This window comes from Podarcis gaigeae (assembly GCF_964106915.1).
Source record: "Podarcis gaigeae genome assembly, chromosome: 9".
Classification (NCBI taxonomy): domain Eukaryota; kingdom Metazoa; phylum Chordata; class Lepidosauria; order Squamata; family Lacertidae; genus Podarcis; species Podarcis gaigeae.
Window position 1 is genome coordinate 58,663,482 of NC_139685.1, and position 16,589 is coordinate 58,680,070.

At 45.5% G+C, this 16,589-nt stretch overlaps 1 protein-coding gene across 1 annotated transcript in view; it reads right to left on the reverse strand.

Annotated features, from left to right (window-relative positions):
• Nucleotides 1-16,589, reverse strand: part of BANK1 (B cell scaffold protein with ankyrin repeats 1) — a 175,375-nt gene that overhangs the window by 19,682 nt on the left and 139,104 nt on the right. The window contains exons 8-10 of the mRNA XM_083756506.1: nucleotides 10,191-10,299; nucleotides 7,726-8,016; nucleotides 3,647-3,910 (exon numbers count right to left, since the gene is read on the reverse strand). Of these exons, the coding sequence (XP_083612632.1) occupies nucleotides 3,647-3,910; nucleotides 7,726-8,016; nucleotides 10,191-10,299 (664 nt within the window). The remainder of the gene's footprint in view (nucleotides 1-3,646; nucleotides 3,911-7,725; nucleotides 8,017-10,190; nucleotides 10,300-16,589) is intronic.

The window sequence follows — 16,589 nt, forward strand, 5'->3', positions numbered from 1 at the left end:
GCTGAAGTTTCTGAACCAACTTCAGAGGCAGCCCTACTATAATAATAATAATAATAATAATTTATTATTTATACCCCGCCCATCTGGCTGAGTTTCCCCAGCCACTCTGGGCGGCTCCCAATCAGTGTTAAAAACAGTACAGCATTACATATTAAAAACTTCCCTGAACAGGGCTGCCCTAAGATGTCTTCTGGATGTCAGGTAATTCTTTATCTCTTTGACATCTGATGGGAGGGCGTTCCACAGGGCGGGCGCCACTACCGAGAAGGCCCTCTGTCTGGTTCCCTACATATAACGCATTGCAGTAATCTAACCTTGAGGTTACCAAAGCATAGACAACAGTAGTTGGGCTATCCCTGTCCAGATAGGGGCGCAGCTGGGCCACCAGCCAATGCTGCTGGAAGGCACTCTGGGCCACTGAGGCCACCTGAGCCTCAAGCAACAGCAAAGGATCCAGGAGTGCCCCCAAGCTATGAACCTGCTCCTTCAGAAGAAGTGTAACCCCATCTGAAGCAGGCAATCTCCCACCCATCCGGTCTAGGGAACCACCCACTAACCCACCCTCAGTCTTATCTGGATTGAGTTTCAGTTTGTTGGCTCTCATCTAGTCAATTACTGAGGCAAGACACTGGTCCAGCACTTCCACTGCCTCATCTGCAGATGTAAAGGAGAAATAGAGCTGAGTGTCATCAGCATACTGCTGACAACATACTCCAAACCTCCAGATAACCCCGCCCAGAAGTTTCATGTAGATGTTAAACAACGTAGGGGGTAGGATTGAGCCCTGTGTAACCCCACATTGAAGGTTCCATGGGGCCGAAAACCACCCCCCAAGTAACACCCTCTGGGAGTGACCATTCAAGTAGGACTGGGACTACGTCAAAGCGGTGCCACCCACTCCTAGTTCGGAGACAGATAGGTAGCCGTGTTGGTCTGCCATAGTCAAAACAAAACTAGTTCGGAGAGTTGCTCCAGAAGGATACCATGGTTGATGGTATCAAAAGCCACTGAGAAGTGTTTGGATTTAGATTTGATATCCCGCTTTATCACTACCCGAAGGAGTCTCAAAGAGGCTAACATTCTCCTTTCCCTTCCTCACCCACAACAAACACTCTGTGAGGTGAGTGGGGCTGAGAGACTTCAGAGAAGTGTGACTAGCCCAAGGTCACCCAGCAGCTGCATGTGGAGGAGCGGAGACGAGAACCCGGTTCCCCAGATTACGAGTCTACCGCTCTTAACCACTACACCACACTGGAGAAGTTGAGAAGAATCAACAGGGACATGTTTCCCTTGTCTCTCTCTTGACAGAGGTCATCATACATAGTAGAACTTACTTCTGAAGAAGCATGCACAGGTTTGCAGTGCACATCCCATGGAAAGCAACAAGGCTTTACTGTAAAGTATGTTGACTACTAGAATGTGTTTGTGTGGCAAATCAAAGAGGGGCAGGGAATTACAACAGTGCTAAGCAGGCTTCTTCCTTGGCAGTGTTATCCAGGGATGCCAATGAGTCAGCAGGCACAGAGACTGAAGTCTCCCCCTTAGGCCTGAGGCAATTCTCTAAGGTCAGAGCTGAACTACATGGCAGATCACTGTAAGCAAAACTGCACCTGTCTCTGTGGTTAAGCTGTGCTAACTTCAGTCTCCTGGGCGGATGATCCTGTGCCTTTAATGAGCACAAACCTTTTGCTATGTGCTACGAAACAAAATGCTCTCATGCATTTATTTAACAGTTATTCTGACATTGTGTAATTGGAAGCATATTGAAATAACCTGGTGAGGAATATTAAGAAGCCAAGGAACAGGAAGGAAGTGCGTCGAGAGTGCACGCCATCTGGACATAAAGCCATTTGGCACGGCGGTGTGGCTTCGTCTTGATGAAATTTCCCTATGTTACTGAATATTTATCTGAGTATAGATGGTGCAATGATTGAGGGCAGGGGGAGGTGTGTACGTAGTAAGAAATAGATCCCAATCTTTCCTGAAGGGGACAACATGTTTTGCAATGTGCACCTGATATTATTGCAAATTGAACCAAACATTGGTGGGGAAACATTTCCCTGCTTTAACCATTTTCGTATGTGTCAGAGCCGCCCCTAGGTCCCAGCTCACAGAGGACCAACGCCCGGTGCAATGATTGAGGGCAGGGGGAGGTGTGCCCCTCCTTCCGGCGGGCTTTAGGACCTGGCTCCCTATCCGGGCTACCTGCTGTGCCCCTCGCCTGTACATTTGAACTTGGCGCGCGCGCCCAACCGGCAACCTTCCTCTTGACCGTTCCCCCGCTCTCCGATGGAGGCGTGGTCAATCCTGACTCATCTCCTCTCGCTGGTGGTGAATACGCTGGCCCCGATACCTGGGACTCCTCCCCCCCCCACTACGCTCTGGTGGGGAAGCTGGTCCTGATTTCCAACTGCTGCTCTGGGAGTCCCCGCTGGCCCCTTGCTTCTGGGGTGTCCCCCTTGGGGCCCACCTTGCCCTGGCTACCGGCGCCCCCTTCTGTGAATCTTCCGATTCGCTGGAGAGGCTCATGGAATCTCTCGGGCTACTGTCATCTTCTCCTACGCTGCCCTCGGATTGCTCCCCCTTGCTCTCCATCTCCTCCCCTCCCTGCGCTCCCGCTGCGTCCCTGACAGTATGTGTTGCCTTGCTGGCTGGGGATGATGGGAATTATAATCCCAAACACCAAGACGACACCAGGCTGAGAAAGCTTGATCTCAGCTTACTCCATTTCCTGAACTGAGACATTTAGTCTTCAACTGTTCATTGCCTTTTGCTAGCTAATTACGCATAAATGACAGCCTTGAGATAACTACCACCCCCAGATTCACCGCCGAACTCCTCGTTAAATGAGAATCTGTTTACAGATCATCCGCTGATGTTTTCAGTGCAAAAAAAAGAGGAAAAAAAGCTTTCTCCCAAAGGCCTTGTGAAGTGTAGTTCCTTAAGTGAGCTAGGAATATCCAGTTAATGATTCTTAACATGGTCTATATGGTGCCTCTGGCACCAAATCATGACAGTTAAACTGGTATAAAACTGATGTAAGTACCTTAGATGTTCTCAGGGGTCTTTAAAAATAAAATAAAATTAAGAAACATTATTCAACTTGCTTGTTTCCAGTCTGCACTGATGCTTTCGCTTTTCCTGTTCCTCAAGGGCAGGATTGCCACTGCAGCAAATCAATGCTGTTGTGTCATGTTGCAAACCTCCCTGTGATCTTTGGATGAAGGACAGTATGTAAATTTAATAAATAATAATAATAATGCCTGGGTTCTAGCATTGGGTACTCTGCTTTATGGGTGGACTCCTGATAGGCACTTAATGGAGCCTGTGGCTGGTCTGAATAGAGTTTAAAAAGCAGAGTTAACCAAAAATGCTTTGGTGCCTGAATCTTACTTCATCACTGGCAACAGGACAATATCCTGAGCAGGCGTTAAGGGACACATAGCTCTGCCTTCCAACCCATACTAACTCTTTATCCACTAACAAAACCATAATATTTAAGTTTTTTATGTGTCGTGTTTTTCTGCAAAGAGCTGAACATGAATGTACAAAGAATGTTAGACTGAGATTATTCTGTATATTTACAACAGATATTCGCTGGGCATTAATGGAACTTTAGGAAAAGTGAATGGCAAACAAAAGTTACCTTGTGCTATGTAAGGAGTGCTCTCCTCTTTTGTGGGTGCAAACAAAGGACGAGGTGCAGGCGCTGGTGGCCGGTTCATAATAAAGGACCTGCCACCTTTTCTTCGCTCTTTGTTGTCGTTGTCAAAAATGATATCGTACACACCATCATCCACAAGAGCAGAGCTGTATGGATCTTCCTCTTCTGATTTCTCAGATTCACCTTCTTCTTTCTCCTTCTCATGTAACTCATCGGTTTTCTTTTGTTCTTTCTCTGCTTCCCATTCTACAAAACACGCACAACAGCAACATCATTATCCAGGCTCCTGGGTTTCCAGGGCGAATGAAAACACCACCATACGCCTGTTAAAATAAGCCTTAGTAAAAATTTTTGCACGTTGCATACAAAGACCATGTATACCTCTATAAATTGGACAGCTCAAAATCACATTTATTCCCTTAAGACCACAGTTGCCTGCCATTTCTATTAGAGGCGAAATGGCCTTTTAAAAACAATACAAATTCATCGGGATGAACTCTTGTAAACTGCTATATAAATGCTAAAAAAAGTATTATGGGCTCCTTATAAATGTGTAATCTGGAGAGGTGCGTGTCTCGCTTTAAGCTCAAGAGTAGTGAGGAAGCTAGACAGTACGAAAAACACGGTCATTGCCGGGTACTTAAGGACTTTTGGGAAACACAAATTTGCCTAAAAATTGCACATATTTTGCACAGTTGACATAGAAATTCTGCAAAAACCATTCACAGTAAGCCCAGATTCAGAACTGCAGGGGTGGGGGGACATCATGGGAGAAGCGTAACTCTGACTGAGTGAAAAAGAACCAACAGATAAGATGCAAGAAGGGTTGTGCATGTACAGTAAAAAACACACAGTGGTACAGTGTACAGTGGTACCTTGGGTTACGTACTTAATTTGTTCCAGAGGTCCGTTCTTAACCTGAAACTGTTCTTATCCTGAAGCACCACTTTAGCTAATGGGGCCTCCCGCTGCCGCCACACTGCCGTGGTGTAATTTCTGTTCTCATCCTGAAGCAAAGTTCTTAACCCGAGGTTTTACTGTTGTTAGCCGCTCTGAGCCCAGCTTTGGCTGGGGAGGGCGGGATATAAATAAAATTTATTATTATTATTACTGTTACTATTTCTGGGTTAGCAGAGTCTGTAACCTGAAGCGTCTGTAACCTGAAGCATATGTAACCCGAGGTACCACTATACTAGGGAAGGCTGTTTTAGGAAATGGCTATTACAGGAGTATTAAAAGAAATGCTTCATACACACAAGGACTTTTCACACACTACGCAGCCATTTGTTATCTCTACACATTTTGTCCTGCTCTGGAGAGTAGGGTTCGAACCAGTGGCTTCTAGTAACAAGAAAGGAGATTCTGACCAAACACCAGGAAAAACTTTCTGACAGTAAGAGCTGTTCAACAGTGGAGCAGTCTCCCTTGGGAGGATGTGGACTCTCCTTCCTTGGAGGTTTTTATGCAGACGTTGGATGGCCATCTCTCATGGATGCTTTAGCTGAGATTCCTGCATTGCAGGGGGTAGGACTAGATGACCCTTGGGGTCCCTTCCAACTCTATGCCCATTCGTAAAGGTCATCTACTGCATACACAGCGACACGGAAAGTAAACCCACTGAATGAAGCACATGAAAAGACCTACAATCAGAGATATTTCCTTGATGACTGTTAACGAAAGGCAAATTAAAACAGAGAGCATTGGAGAAAAACAAGTGTGGCATCCTGTGTTTCATATGAAGAAGAGTCCCTTCCCAACTTGCCATTATTATTATTATTATTATTATTATTATTTATTATTATTATTATTATTATTATTATTATTATTATTATTCCACTATGTTAGCACTCTGACCTCCCAGCTTCCACAGGGGGCACTCATGCCACTGGCAAACAAAGGATGGCAGCGATGGGTTGACTCCAGGTTTCTTTGCAGCTATTCTCCTGCAGTACCTGCAGCAAATGACTCTCTAAAGAATGTGGATGGATGAGTCATTACAGTTTCTTTTTGAAAAAGAAACGATCGCACCCCTCCCAAAGATGAAACCAACCTAATGCTTCACAGAAACACAGCGCAATTAAACTGAAAGATTCATACAGAAAGCGCTTCAGAGGGATTCGGCTTCATCCCCAGGATATTAACTGGCACTGCCTGGAGTTAGTGCGCACGTCTGCCTGCTTAGAGACACGTCCGTGATGCAATAGAATTATTCATGTGTGGCGTCGCCATGTGCCAGTTTGGCGGGCCGACGAGCCATTCCAAACCCTTTCCAATAAATCCTTTGATCGCTTCTCCCCTCCTCTGTCGGCTGCTCTTGTGGGAACAGTGGCACTTCAAGGGCACAGCCACGCAAAAGGTGATTTGGCAAGAGAGCAATATCTTTATCATGGGCAGCAGCACCCACCATATTTTATGGCAGTTAAAAAGACCCCAGACTATTTTGTAGCAACACTTTGCGCATTTCTATGCTCCATAGTTATATTGGTTTATGTGAACCAGTTATACCTGTTTCTATATCCAGATCCAATATGGATAGGGCTGGTTCAGGTGAGATTTTCTACAATAGCAGGGGTCAGCAAACTTTTTCAGTAGGGGGCCGGTCCACTGTCCCTCAGATCTTGTGGGGGGCCAGACTATATTTTGAGGGGGGAAATGAACAAATTCCTATGCCCCACAAATAGCCCAGAGATGCATTTTAAATAAAAGGACACATTCTGCTCATGTAAAAACACCAGGCAGGCCCCACAAATAACCCAGGGATGCATTTTAAATAAAAGGACACATTCTATTCATGTAAAAACACACTGATTCCCGGACCGTCCGCTGGCTGGATTTTGAAGGCAATTGGCCAGATCCGGCCCCTGGGCCTTAGTTTGCCTACCCATATACAATAGCATTCAGAAACTTGGAGGCCTCCATATATTGCAGAATTACAACACGTCGCCCCTGACCATTGGCCATGGTGGATGGAGCTGATAGGGGATGAAGTCAAACAAGATCTGGCTCCCTGTTCCTGTTCTAAAATTACTCTGCTTTGCACTGGGTGACCCCATTTACAGCATTGTGTAGATAGCCCTGTCAACGCTGGCACAATGACAAGGTTGGTGCCAGGCAGACCTCCCTATGGAGAGAATTTAATAAACAAGGAGCTACTACAGAGGAGGCCCCTGTGGGAGGGCATTAAATAATTCACATGTGCAGACCTCACTTTTCACCATGTGTCTTGTTATGTACTGAGTTGAATAGGATCCAAAATGCAGCAGTCTGATTGGTTCTAGAACAACAGGATTCAGAATGCAGCAGTCTGATTGGTCCTAGAACAATAGGATCCAAAATGCAGCAGTCTGATTGGTTCACAGGAGCCACCCAATCCAGCTCAAGGTGGAAGTGAATCCGCAACCTGATTGGCCTACAGGAGAATCCCGGAATTAGCCAATCACGTGGGGCCCATTGTTCAAATAATATATATAATGCAGACATTCTGGGGGAACTTCCATTCCTCCTCACCACTAAGAGCTGAATAAAGAGCATGAAATCCACTCTCGACTCCAAGTATATTTCATGTCTCAATGCAGAAAAAATAAAATGTAAAACATGCAAAATTTAAAATGAGTTTTAAACATCAGAGAGTAGAACATAGGCACAGCATTCACGATGCAAAGGCTTCCTGAAATGAAACCACTTTAACCCGATGTCTGACCCTTAGCAGGAATGGTTTCTGCCTGGTTTCTAATGGGAGAGAATTCCACAGAGTCGTGCTCAGGTCAATGCAGGAATGCTACTGGTGCTCCCCCAGGCAAACTCAGTGATCAACTTGGTGAAGGCAATCCTGGGCCAAAGTTGTTCAGAGCTTTATACACTAGTGCAAGAACCTTGAACGTGACCCCGAAGCAGTTGGGAAGTTACTGCAGGTCTTTGAATGCTGGTGCCATGTGCTCATGGTAGTCTGTTCCCATCCCCAGCAACAGGCAGCATAAAATGGCTGCACAGAAATATCTAGATTAATTAAATAAATACTGCAAATATTTTGGGAGGATTTGTTTGCTTTCATGACTCTGTACCTTTGGTCCAGTTGAAAACCTCATCTTGTCTTGCGGTGGTAAGTGGGATTTGAGGCGGCAAAGGTGGCCTCTCAGGGTAGACCACATCTTTGCTTCTTCCTTTTGGAGCCTTCTCCTCCTCCTCCTCCTCACTTGAGCATTGTGGATTTCCCCCTAATTTATTTTCTTCTTCTTCTTCTCCTGTTTTAGCCTCTCTTTCCTGTTCATCTCCATCACCAACCATTCTCGAGTCCTTCTGGATTTTCCAGCAGGCTCCAGGCTGTTCTCTTGGGTTTGGCCTGGCGGCTAATGCTGGGGAGGACATATTATCATTATTTCATTTTAAAATACAGTATGCCATCTGGAAGCATTTCATATTTCACAGATTTCCACTGAAGCAACGGCAGCACTGCTTATAAAACTTTCATGAACTAATACAGTGGAAAAGCTGACACATGTATAACTCCAGTGAAAAAGCACCTAAAATATTTATTAAATGAATGGTGGAGGTTTTCATTAGATTTTGTAACTTTCCTGTGTAACATATTCATGCGTGTGATAATGTTAGGCTTTCTCCAAATGGTGGTGGAAACCCAGAACTGTGTCTGCTCCCCTTTGCGCGCGCCCCCACTCTGAGCTCAGATTGCTCGATTATGAATGCAGCACAGCACATAGGAGTGAGTCGAGCAGGCTATAACTTATGCAGCTGTATGGGGTTATATATTTTTAATAGACTGTGACTCGCCAGCTTATCATTTGGCATTCTTTAACATGGAATAAATGTTGCCCTTAGGAGAAGAAATGTTAGAATTGCTGCAAAGATGGTCCTTTAATGGGTTTGTGAGGCCCTGGTGTCTCACTGAGCACACATATAAAGGATGAAGCCATCCACAGTAGCGGGGAAGGCAAATGGCTTCCACATAGTTGCTGTTTTTTTAGATACGGTCTCTATTTTGGATGAAATGATGCCCCTCGTGCATTCCATTTGCTTGCAGCTGCAGTTAACAATGCCTCCACCCATTGATAGCTGAACTGCCGACATCTGAGGCTGGGATATGACCCAGCTACTTGGCACTGGCTTCATTTGAGAGGTCTGGCCGACTACCAACAGTGGCAAAACTAAGGGTCATTATAAAGATATAATAAAGTGGCTCCCCACCACCCATGAACCACTTGAAAATGGCTATGAGTCTTGGTAGACCTCTTAGGGATTTCACTGCCTGTTTGTAGCATAGATGCTGTATGCTTTTTAACTGCATTTTATTGCTGGGAGAGATCATCAGGGGGTTTGGGCTGGGCGTTCATCAATATGCGGATGATACCCAGCTCTACCTCTCTTTTAAATCAGAACCAGTCTTCTGTGAGTGTCTGGAGGCAGTTGGAGGATGGATGGCAGCTAACAGATTGAGGTTGAATCCTGACTGGTGACTGGGAGTGGCTGCCGAGACCATATAACACTGGTCCTGAGAGATCTGCATTGGTTTCCAGTATGTTTCCAAGCACAATTCAAAGTGTCAGTGCTGACCTTTAAAACCCTAAACGGCCTCAGTCCTGTATACCTGAAGAAGTGTCTCCACCTCTATTGTTCAGCCCAGACACTGAGGTCCAGCACTGAGGGCCTTCTGGTGGTTCCCTCACTGTGTGTGAGAAGTGAGGTTGCAGGGAACCAGACAGAGGGCCTTCTTGGTAGTGGCACCTGCCCTGGGGAACACTCTGCCATCAGATGTTAAGGCAATAAGTAACTATCTTACTTTTAAAAGAATTCTGAAGGGACATCTGTTTAGGGAAGTTTTTAATGTTTAATGCTGTGTTGCGTTTTAATATTCAGCTGGGAGCCACCCAGAGTGGCCAGGGAAACCCAGCCAGATGGGCGGGGTATAAATAATATATTATTATTATTATTATTATTATTATTATTATTATTATTATTATTTCTTATATTCTGTCTTACAGTATCACAAATCAAATTCCATCGAATTCAGATGGTAGGGGTTCTTCACAGACCACCCGAAGTGGATGACCCTTTGGGAACTCCTGGGGAGCTGGTTAGGACTGGCTGCCAGGGACATGGACTTCCTGACAGCTGTTTTGACAATGCAGTGCAGTGAGGAACTTAGGTTAGTCCAAAGGAGGGACTGGTACCAGCCCTTTTGCTACATAGCCAAAGGTGCTCCTTTCTAAACTCAGATAAGGAGCTATGGTCTTCAAGACGGCTACTGGAGTACCTGTGGAGTCCTGGTGCTTGTGTGCAGTTTAGGGCAATGGATGCTAGTGGTAAAACACCAGGAATACCAGAGGATGGAGTGTGCTCAAGGGGAGAAGAAAATGGTTAATGGCAAAAAGCTAATGTGCTTTAAATTAACTAAGGTAGAAGCTGCTCACAAAACTGTAGGTCTTCCCTGTGGATGTATACATTAGGACATATAAATTTATATTGTCACCGTGGAGAAGAAGCAGGGTTGGAGATCTCTATACCAGAAACGTACAAAGTCCATTGCAGAGAGATTCTGAGCTCATCATCACCACATAAGTGTCATCTACTGTCTCGACTTCTTCCTCCTCCTGATTGTTGCTTTCCTTGCTGTCTTCTTTTATCTGGGAGGGAAAAGACCAAACAGTGCTCAGTAGCAGAAGTGTCCATCAGGGTTTCAGTGCAGGCCACAGAGCACAGTTCTGGAGCCAGCCATGCAGATATCCCATCTGGTCCCCTACTTTCTGCAGAACTGGTTTCCCTCTGAATGAGCTTTTCCTTAGAAACATCTGCTTCAACACAATCCAGTTCTGTAAAAAGCGTAAGAGGAGACAAAGGAACACAGGGAGAAAACTTAAAAGTTGACCCCCTAATTGCAATAAGTTAAAGCTGACAACTTGTTGGCATGTTTGCACAGGAATTAATCAGCTCTTTTTGTGTGTGTGTTGGTTTGTTTTGCAAGCAACACTAAGCATAGACCACAGCAAAAATCCAAAGAGCTATTTTAGGAGTGCCCAAGCATACCTGGTACAGCAGAACTTCTATTTGATAAACATAAGCCCCAAGATCCCTTTGGCTAGAGGAACTAATCTGGGAATAGGGAAGCTCAGGCATGTGGGTCAATGTGGCTCTCCAGTCCTTTGTAACTGGTCCTTAGGACTCTCCCCAAGCCACAAACCCCTCTGCCCTTTGCTTTGTATCCCCCTTGGATGTTTTTTTGCCTGGCCAGAACATATCTATGAAATCTAATTCTAACCCCCCCCCCACCAATATACTAGGTTCCTGATCAGGATCCTCCACACACTTATGCACACCAATTAAAAAACCAAACCCCTGCATTTAGGGGTACAGATAAGAAGCTAACATTGCTGAGGTTGGCCCTCACTTTACTCTGTTCTTTGACTCTCAGTCAAGGTACTTGAATTTGATTGTTTTTGCCCTGTATCAGCATCTCTCTATTGTCAGAATCAATGTTGGCTCTGGGCCATTTGACATCACTCCCTTTCTGATTTTGGGGCCAGCGCTCATGTGATACAAAAGCTCTGGAAAGAAGATTTCTGACTGGATCTCATGATTTTATTTTTTCAGTGCCTTTCCCATTCACCACACCCCTTACGAATGGAAAAAAGATGGCACCTTATATATTTCCCAGGAGAGTGACTTTGGCCACCACCAAAAAGCTTTTATTGATGAGCCAAAGAGCAGGACCCCAGTAGCTGGTTGTATAGCCTGGGCAATCTCATATGGATGCAAGATTCTTGATACTCAAAAGGGGTACACATTCTGAACAAAAAATAAAGTCTGCTTTCAGCAGCTGAATGATTTGACTGATACACTACACTTGTATACACATTTGTTTATTTTGCATATTTTATTCTGTCTCTGCTAGTTGTGGAAGAGGAGAAACAGTTATACAGGCACAAAAGCAACCCCCTGCCTCCCCAGGCAATCCCAATAAACCCCTTTTCTGGTTTCATACATTTCACCTGTTTTTAGAGCCACGAGGTCTAGAAACATGTCTCTGTTTCTATGGAATCACCCTGCTGAAACACTACCCAATGGTACCCAATGGGGCAGAACCATGATGGATAGGTAGGTAGCAAATTACTTTTTGTACTCACTTTGAATATTCTATCTGTTGGGGGTGCTAGTTCACTTGCCAGTGCACCGGCAAATTGCATTAGGTTGTATTCTACTTACAGCAGACCTGAAAATAATGACTAACTTAGGTTTAAAAATTTCAATGGGTCCACACTCAGTATAACCTACTTGTGTACAACTCAATGCCTTTTTGTTTTGTTGTTCTCTGTTCGACTCTGTGAGGGCTTACATTATATTTTATTTTTTCATTTTAACAAGGTAGTGCATCGTATACTGCTTGGCATTTGCTTTTGAAAAAAGAGAAGACATTTTCAAGGTTGGAATTTAAGGAGCATATGTTGGAACTCCCTCCCTTATGGAAATTTGCCAAAAGCCAGCCTGAACATCTTTTAGACATGTTGTAAGATATTTCTATTCAGCTTGGCCTCGGCTGTCAGGCTTTGATACCTCCTCAGCTTTTGAGCTGCTCCCCGGGATCATTTATATGAGCACAATTCTTTCCCAGGCCAGCAAAATACATGAGACCAAAGGGATATCCACAGGATAACAATTCCCCTGTTTTTCTCCCTCAGTACTACACCAGGCCATTATGGGAGTCAGAAAGCTGTGTGAGAGACTGCCAGGAGTCCCTCAGAAGTGATTTGCTGTGTTGAGCAGAGCTGCTGCATTAGCTTCCTGAGGGGTGGGTTGATGAGAGAAGGAGAGATGAAGTGGGGTGGTTGATGCAGTGCTGTCACACTGGTGGAGCTGATCCAGCCCTCCTGCCAGTGCATTTGCTGTGTGCCAGACTCCCTACTGCTATGTCTCTCAACCAGAGTGGTGCATGCTCTAGTTATCTCCCGCTTGGACTACTGCAATGCGCTCTACATGGGACTACCTTTGAAGGTGACCCAGAAACTGCAACTAATCCAGAATGCGGCAGCTAGGCTGGTTACTGGGAGTGGCCGCTGAGACCGTATAACTCCACTCCTGAAAGACCTACATTGGCTTCCAGTACGTTTCCAAGCACAGTTCAAAGTGTTGGTGGTGTCCTTTAAAGCCCTAAACAACCTCGGCCTGGTATACCTGAAGGAGCATCTCTACCCCCATTGTTCAGCCCGGACACTGAGGTCCAGCTCTGAGGGCCTTCTGGAGGTTCCCTCCCTGCGAGAACCAGGCAGAGGGCCTTCTTCGTAGTGGCGCCCACCCTGTGGAACACCCTCCCATCAGATGTCAAGGAAATAAACAACTGCCTGACTTTTAGAAGACATCTGAAGACAGCCCTGTTCAGGGAAGTTTTTAATGTTTGATGTTTTATTGTGTTTTTAATTTTGTTGGGAGCCGCTAGAGTGACTGAGGAAACCCAGCCAGATGGTGGGGTATAAGTTGTTGTTGCCTCCCAGTAAGCAACAGTGTCCCATCTGCTCCACCCCACCCAGCGATCCACTTTTGGTCTCCCCTTCTTTGGGGGATGAGCCTGAGAATTCTTAGTGAAAATTGCCCTCTGGGCTAGAAAGCAAGTAGCACAAAAGAGGCACATTGTTACAGTACCTCACTCATATCTGACTCTGAGGATTCCAGTTCAGATGTCCTAGCACAGAGATAGGAAACTCAGGCTCAGGGACCACAAGTGGCCCTCCAGGGCTTTCTATCTGGCCCTCAGGTCTCTTCCACTCACTAATCCCACTTTTCACCCTCCTTGGGCATTTTTGCCTGACTGGCACATATCATTGAGTTCTGATAACACCTCTAGTTTGATTGGATGAAGGATAGAGAGAGGTGTGTGCATTAGTTGCTCCACCCACTTTCATCTGTGCACCTGCCCACCATTAGCATGTGGCCTAGAAATGAATGAGGCCATTGGCCTGTAAGAAGCTTCCTATTCCTAGCCTAGCTTTTCCTCTGCTCCATCAGAGTCAACGGCTGCTTCTATTTAAGGCTCAGTCTGCTGCTGAAGCAACATCTGAGGAGCTCTGCTCTCTTGATATCTCCAGCTTGAGCCCTGCATGGAACTGTCCATGGTATCTTCCCATCCTCTCTGCTGAGGTCAGTGCTCACAACAGAGAACAGAGCTTCTGTATCCCTATCCATCTCAACTCATGCTTCTTGAGCAATCAGAGAGGGTTCTAAAATGTATTGGGAACCTTCATGAGTGCAAGAGGCTCTCCAGCTCATGGAGGGTGATGAGAAAAATGACAAGGGAGGTGAAGCTAGCACACCTGTCCCCACAGTCCCATCTTGTGATTAGATTACATGCAGTGTTGTTGTTTTCTGTCAGTATGCATTGGCATGGTGTACCGCCACCTCTGTTCCCCCTGCCGCCATCTTGCCGCCACCACTTGCCTGCTACCCCCCTTTTGCTGCTTCCTCCTCCTCCATCGCTGCTGCTTCCCACGACTGCAGGCACAGCCTCCCAGAGCTGCTTTGGCACGACCCCCCAAACAATGCCAAAGCATCATTCATTAGCCACCTTCCCAGAAGACGCTTGGGTGATTGTAAAGGTCGCACCAAAGCACCTCTGCTCTGGCACATCAGGTGGTGGTAATGATGAAGAATCCCACCCCAGCTGTCCCCCCCCCCCAAGAGAGAAAAGACACATATCTCTATAAGAAGTATCTATTGGGAGGAAAATAGGGTTGATAGAGTGGAACTATGGCTGGGAAAGAAAGAGTTAAACAGCCTCCCTTCTCTGCCGGAGGAGGTGGCATCAAGATTCACATATTCATATGCATAACGCTCAAGAATTCAACATTTCAATCTATTTCAAGGCCCACTTAACATCAGAACATAGATTCTGGGGCTCAAGTCAATGGCTTATCTAGCACAGCATCCTGTTCTCACAGTGACCAACAGAAGCACAACGGGACTCTCCTCACTTGTGATTCTTAGCTATTGGAATTCAGATGCATACTGCCTTCAACAGTGGAGGTAGATCATAGCCATTGTGGCTAGTAGTCACTGTCTGTACAAATGCCATTGCTCTACATTTTATATCAACTTTTATTTTTTTATATTTTTGTATTTTAAAGTTGTAAACCACCTTGGGTGCCTTGTAATATGAAAATGCAATGTAATCCACTAACCATTTCAAGATGTCCATTAAGAGTCCCAGCTTTCTCTATCATATACTAGTCTCCATGACAGATAACCCTATCCATCCTAGCTGGAATAACTAGAAGACAGGATCACACTGTTAGTCTGAAAAATGCAGTATCAGTATTATTATTTTTGACAAATGCCCAAACCAGATAGCACTCCAGCAGTGTTTGTATTGCAAAATGCTGCAATATACAGCTCATAAATATGAATGGTCTCTAAGAACTGGCCAGGTATGGCAAACTTCTTCTTCCTTAACCAAACAAGCAAAACATTCCCCATGCCTGTTGATTAATTTGTTTCTTGTGCTATATTGACCTTTAAAATAAAGTGAACAACAACAAAAACAGCCCTCTGCAAATGAAAGGTCTCTGGAATTAGCCCATTAAAACTTGCACTCAGTTCTCCTCAGTAATTCATGCACTTCATGTTGTTTGAAGAGTACAGTTAAATCTAAAACCTTGAACGGAATCCAAATCTTTTATGTTTTCTTTCCCTCTTCTCTTTCAATCGACATCCAAGCTACCAAACTGGCTCCCTTAAAACTGCACAGGCTTTTGCCTAAGGACGGAGGGGAGAAATTCACTTTTGTTTGTATTTTAATGAGAAGCTACCCCATCTGCACTTCTCAAACCAGTATGCAAACCAAAACACAGCTGTCCTTCAAAATTTGAACTTCTCTGAATTTTGCAATGCAATTCTCCAACCAAATAATATATCTGCAAATAAGAATGCATGTATTATGCATAAGATAATATTATGCATAAAAATGCACAAGATTATAAAAAAAAGTGGTAAGAAGGGAGAACAGAAAGGGCCAATCACTAGCTATAGCAAATAGACAAGAAACAGAGCAGACAAACAGGCCATGTGGTCACCATCTTCTTTATGGTCAGATATATTGTATTGTATTTGAAGAATTATTGCTCATGGTAACATTTTAAACAAGACATCTCCAAAAACAACTGCAGGTTGCGTGGCAAGTTCCCGCCCCCCACCAGGATAAATAAAGACACGAGACACCATAATTAAGGTTAATTGGGCGAATTAGGCCACAACTTTATTGAATTCAGGAATGAGAGGCATTGGCTTAGGCATTGGTCCTATCGACTATCCGGCTCCAGCCCATTTGCTGGAGACACGGGGAAGGGTTAACCTTATATCGGGGGAGACTCCCGCGAGGCACGTCGGCTAGGAGCTCCCCCGGGTCACCGCTCTGGGGCGTGCCTTTGGCCCACACCTCCATAGGCTTCGGACAGGGCCACGCCCCCCGGAGTCCTTTAACGGACCACCCTTCGCTCACTGGGGGGAGGTGATGGCGTTCCTCCTCCCCCCACATCCTCTTAACCCCTTCTTACCAATGCCTACCGCCAATGCCGGAAAGTTGTGACGAGTTGCTACGAGGTAGGCGAAAAACCAAAAGGCTACAAATTGCCAATTGGGAAAAATTCCTACCATGCCCCTTGCGGCGACAGACCGAAGTCCATAGCAAAGGCAAAGACCTACCTAAAGCATACCTAAAGGGAGGGAGGATGGGAAAACGTGAGGGCTAGCCGGCGAAAAGAGGGCAAGCCCCCTCTGCTCCGGCCCTAAATAGGGCAGACCTGGCCGGGATTCCCCTGTTCTCGCGGGGGCTGAAACCAGCCCCCGCTCACGTGGGGGTGGGCGTGAAGCCCGCAACCCCACCTCCTGGGCAGGCCGGAAGTGGCTTTTCAAAAATAGGAGTTATCCTGGTAAA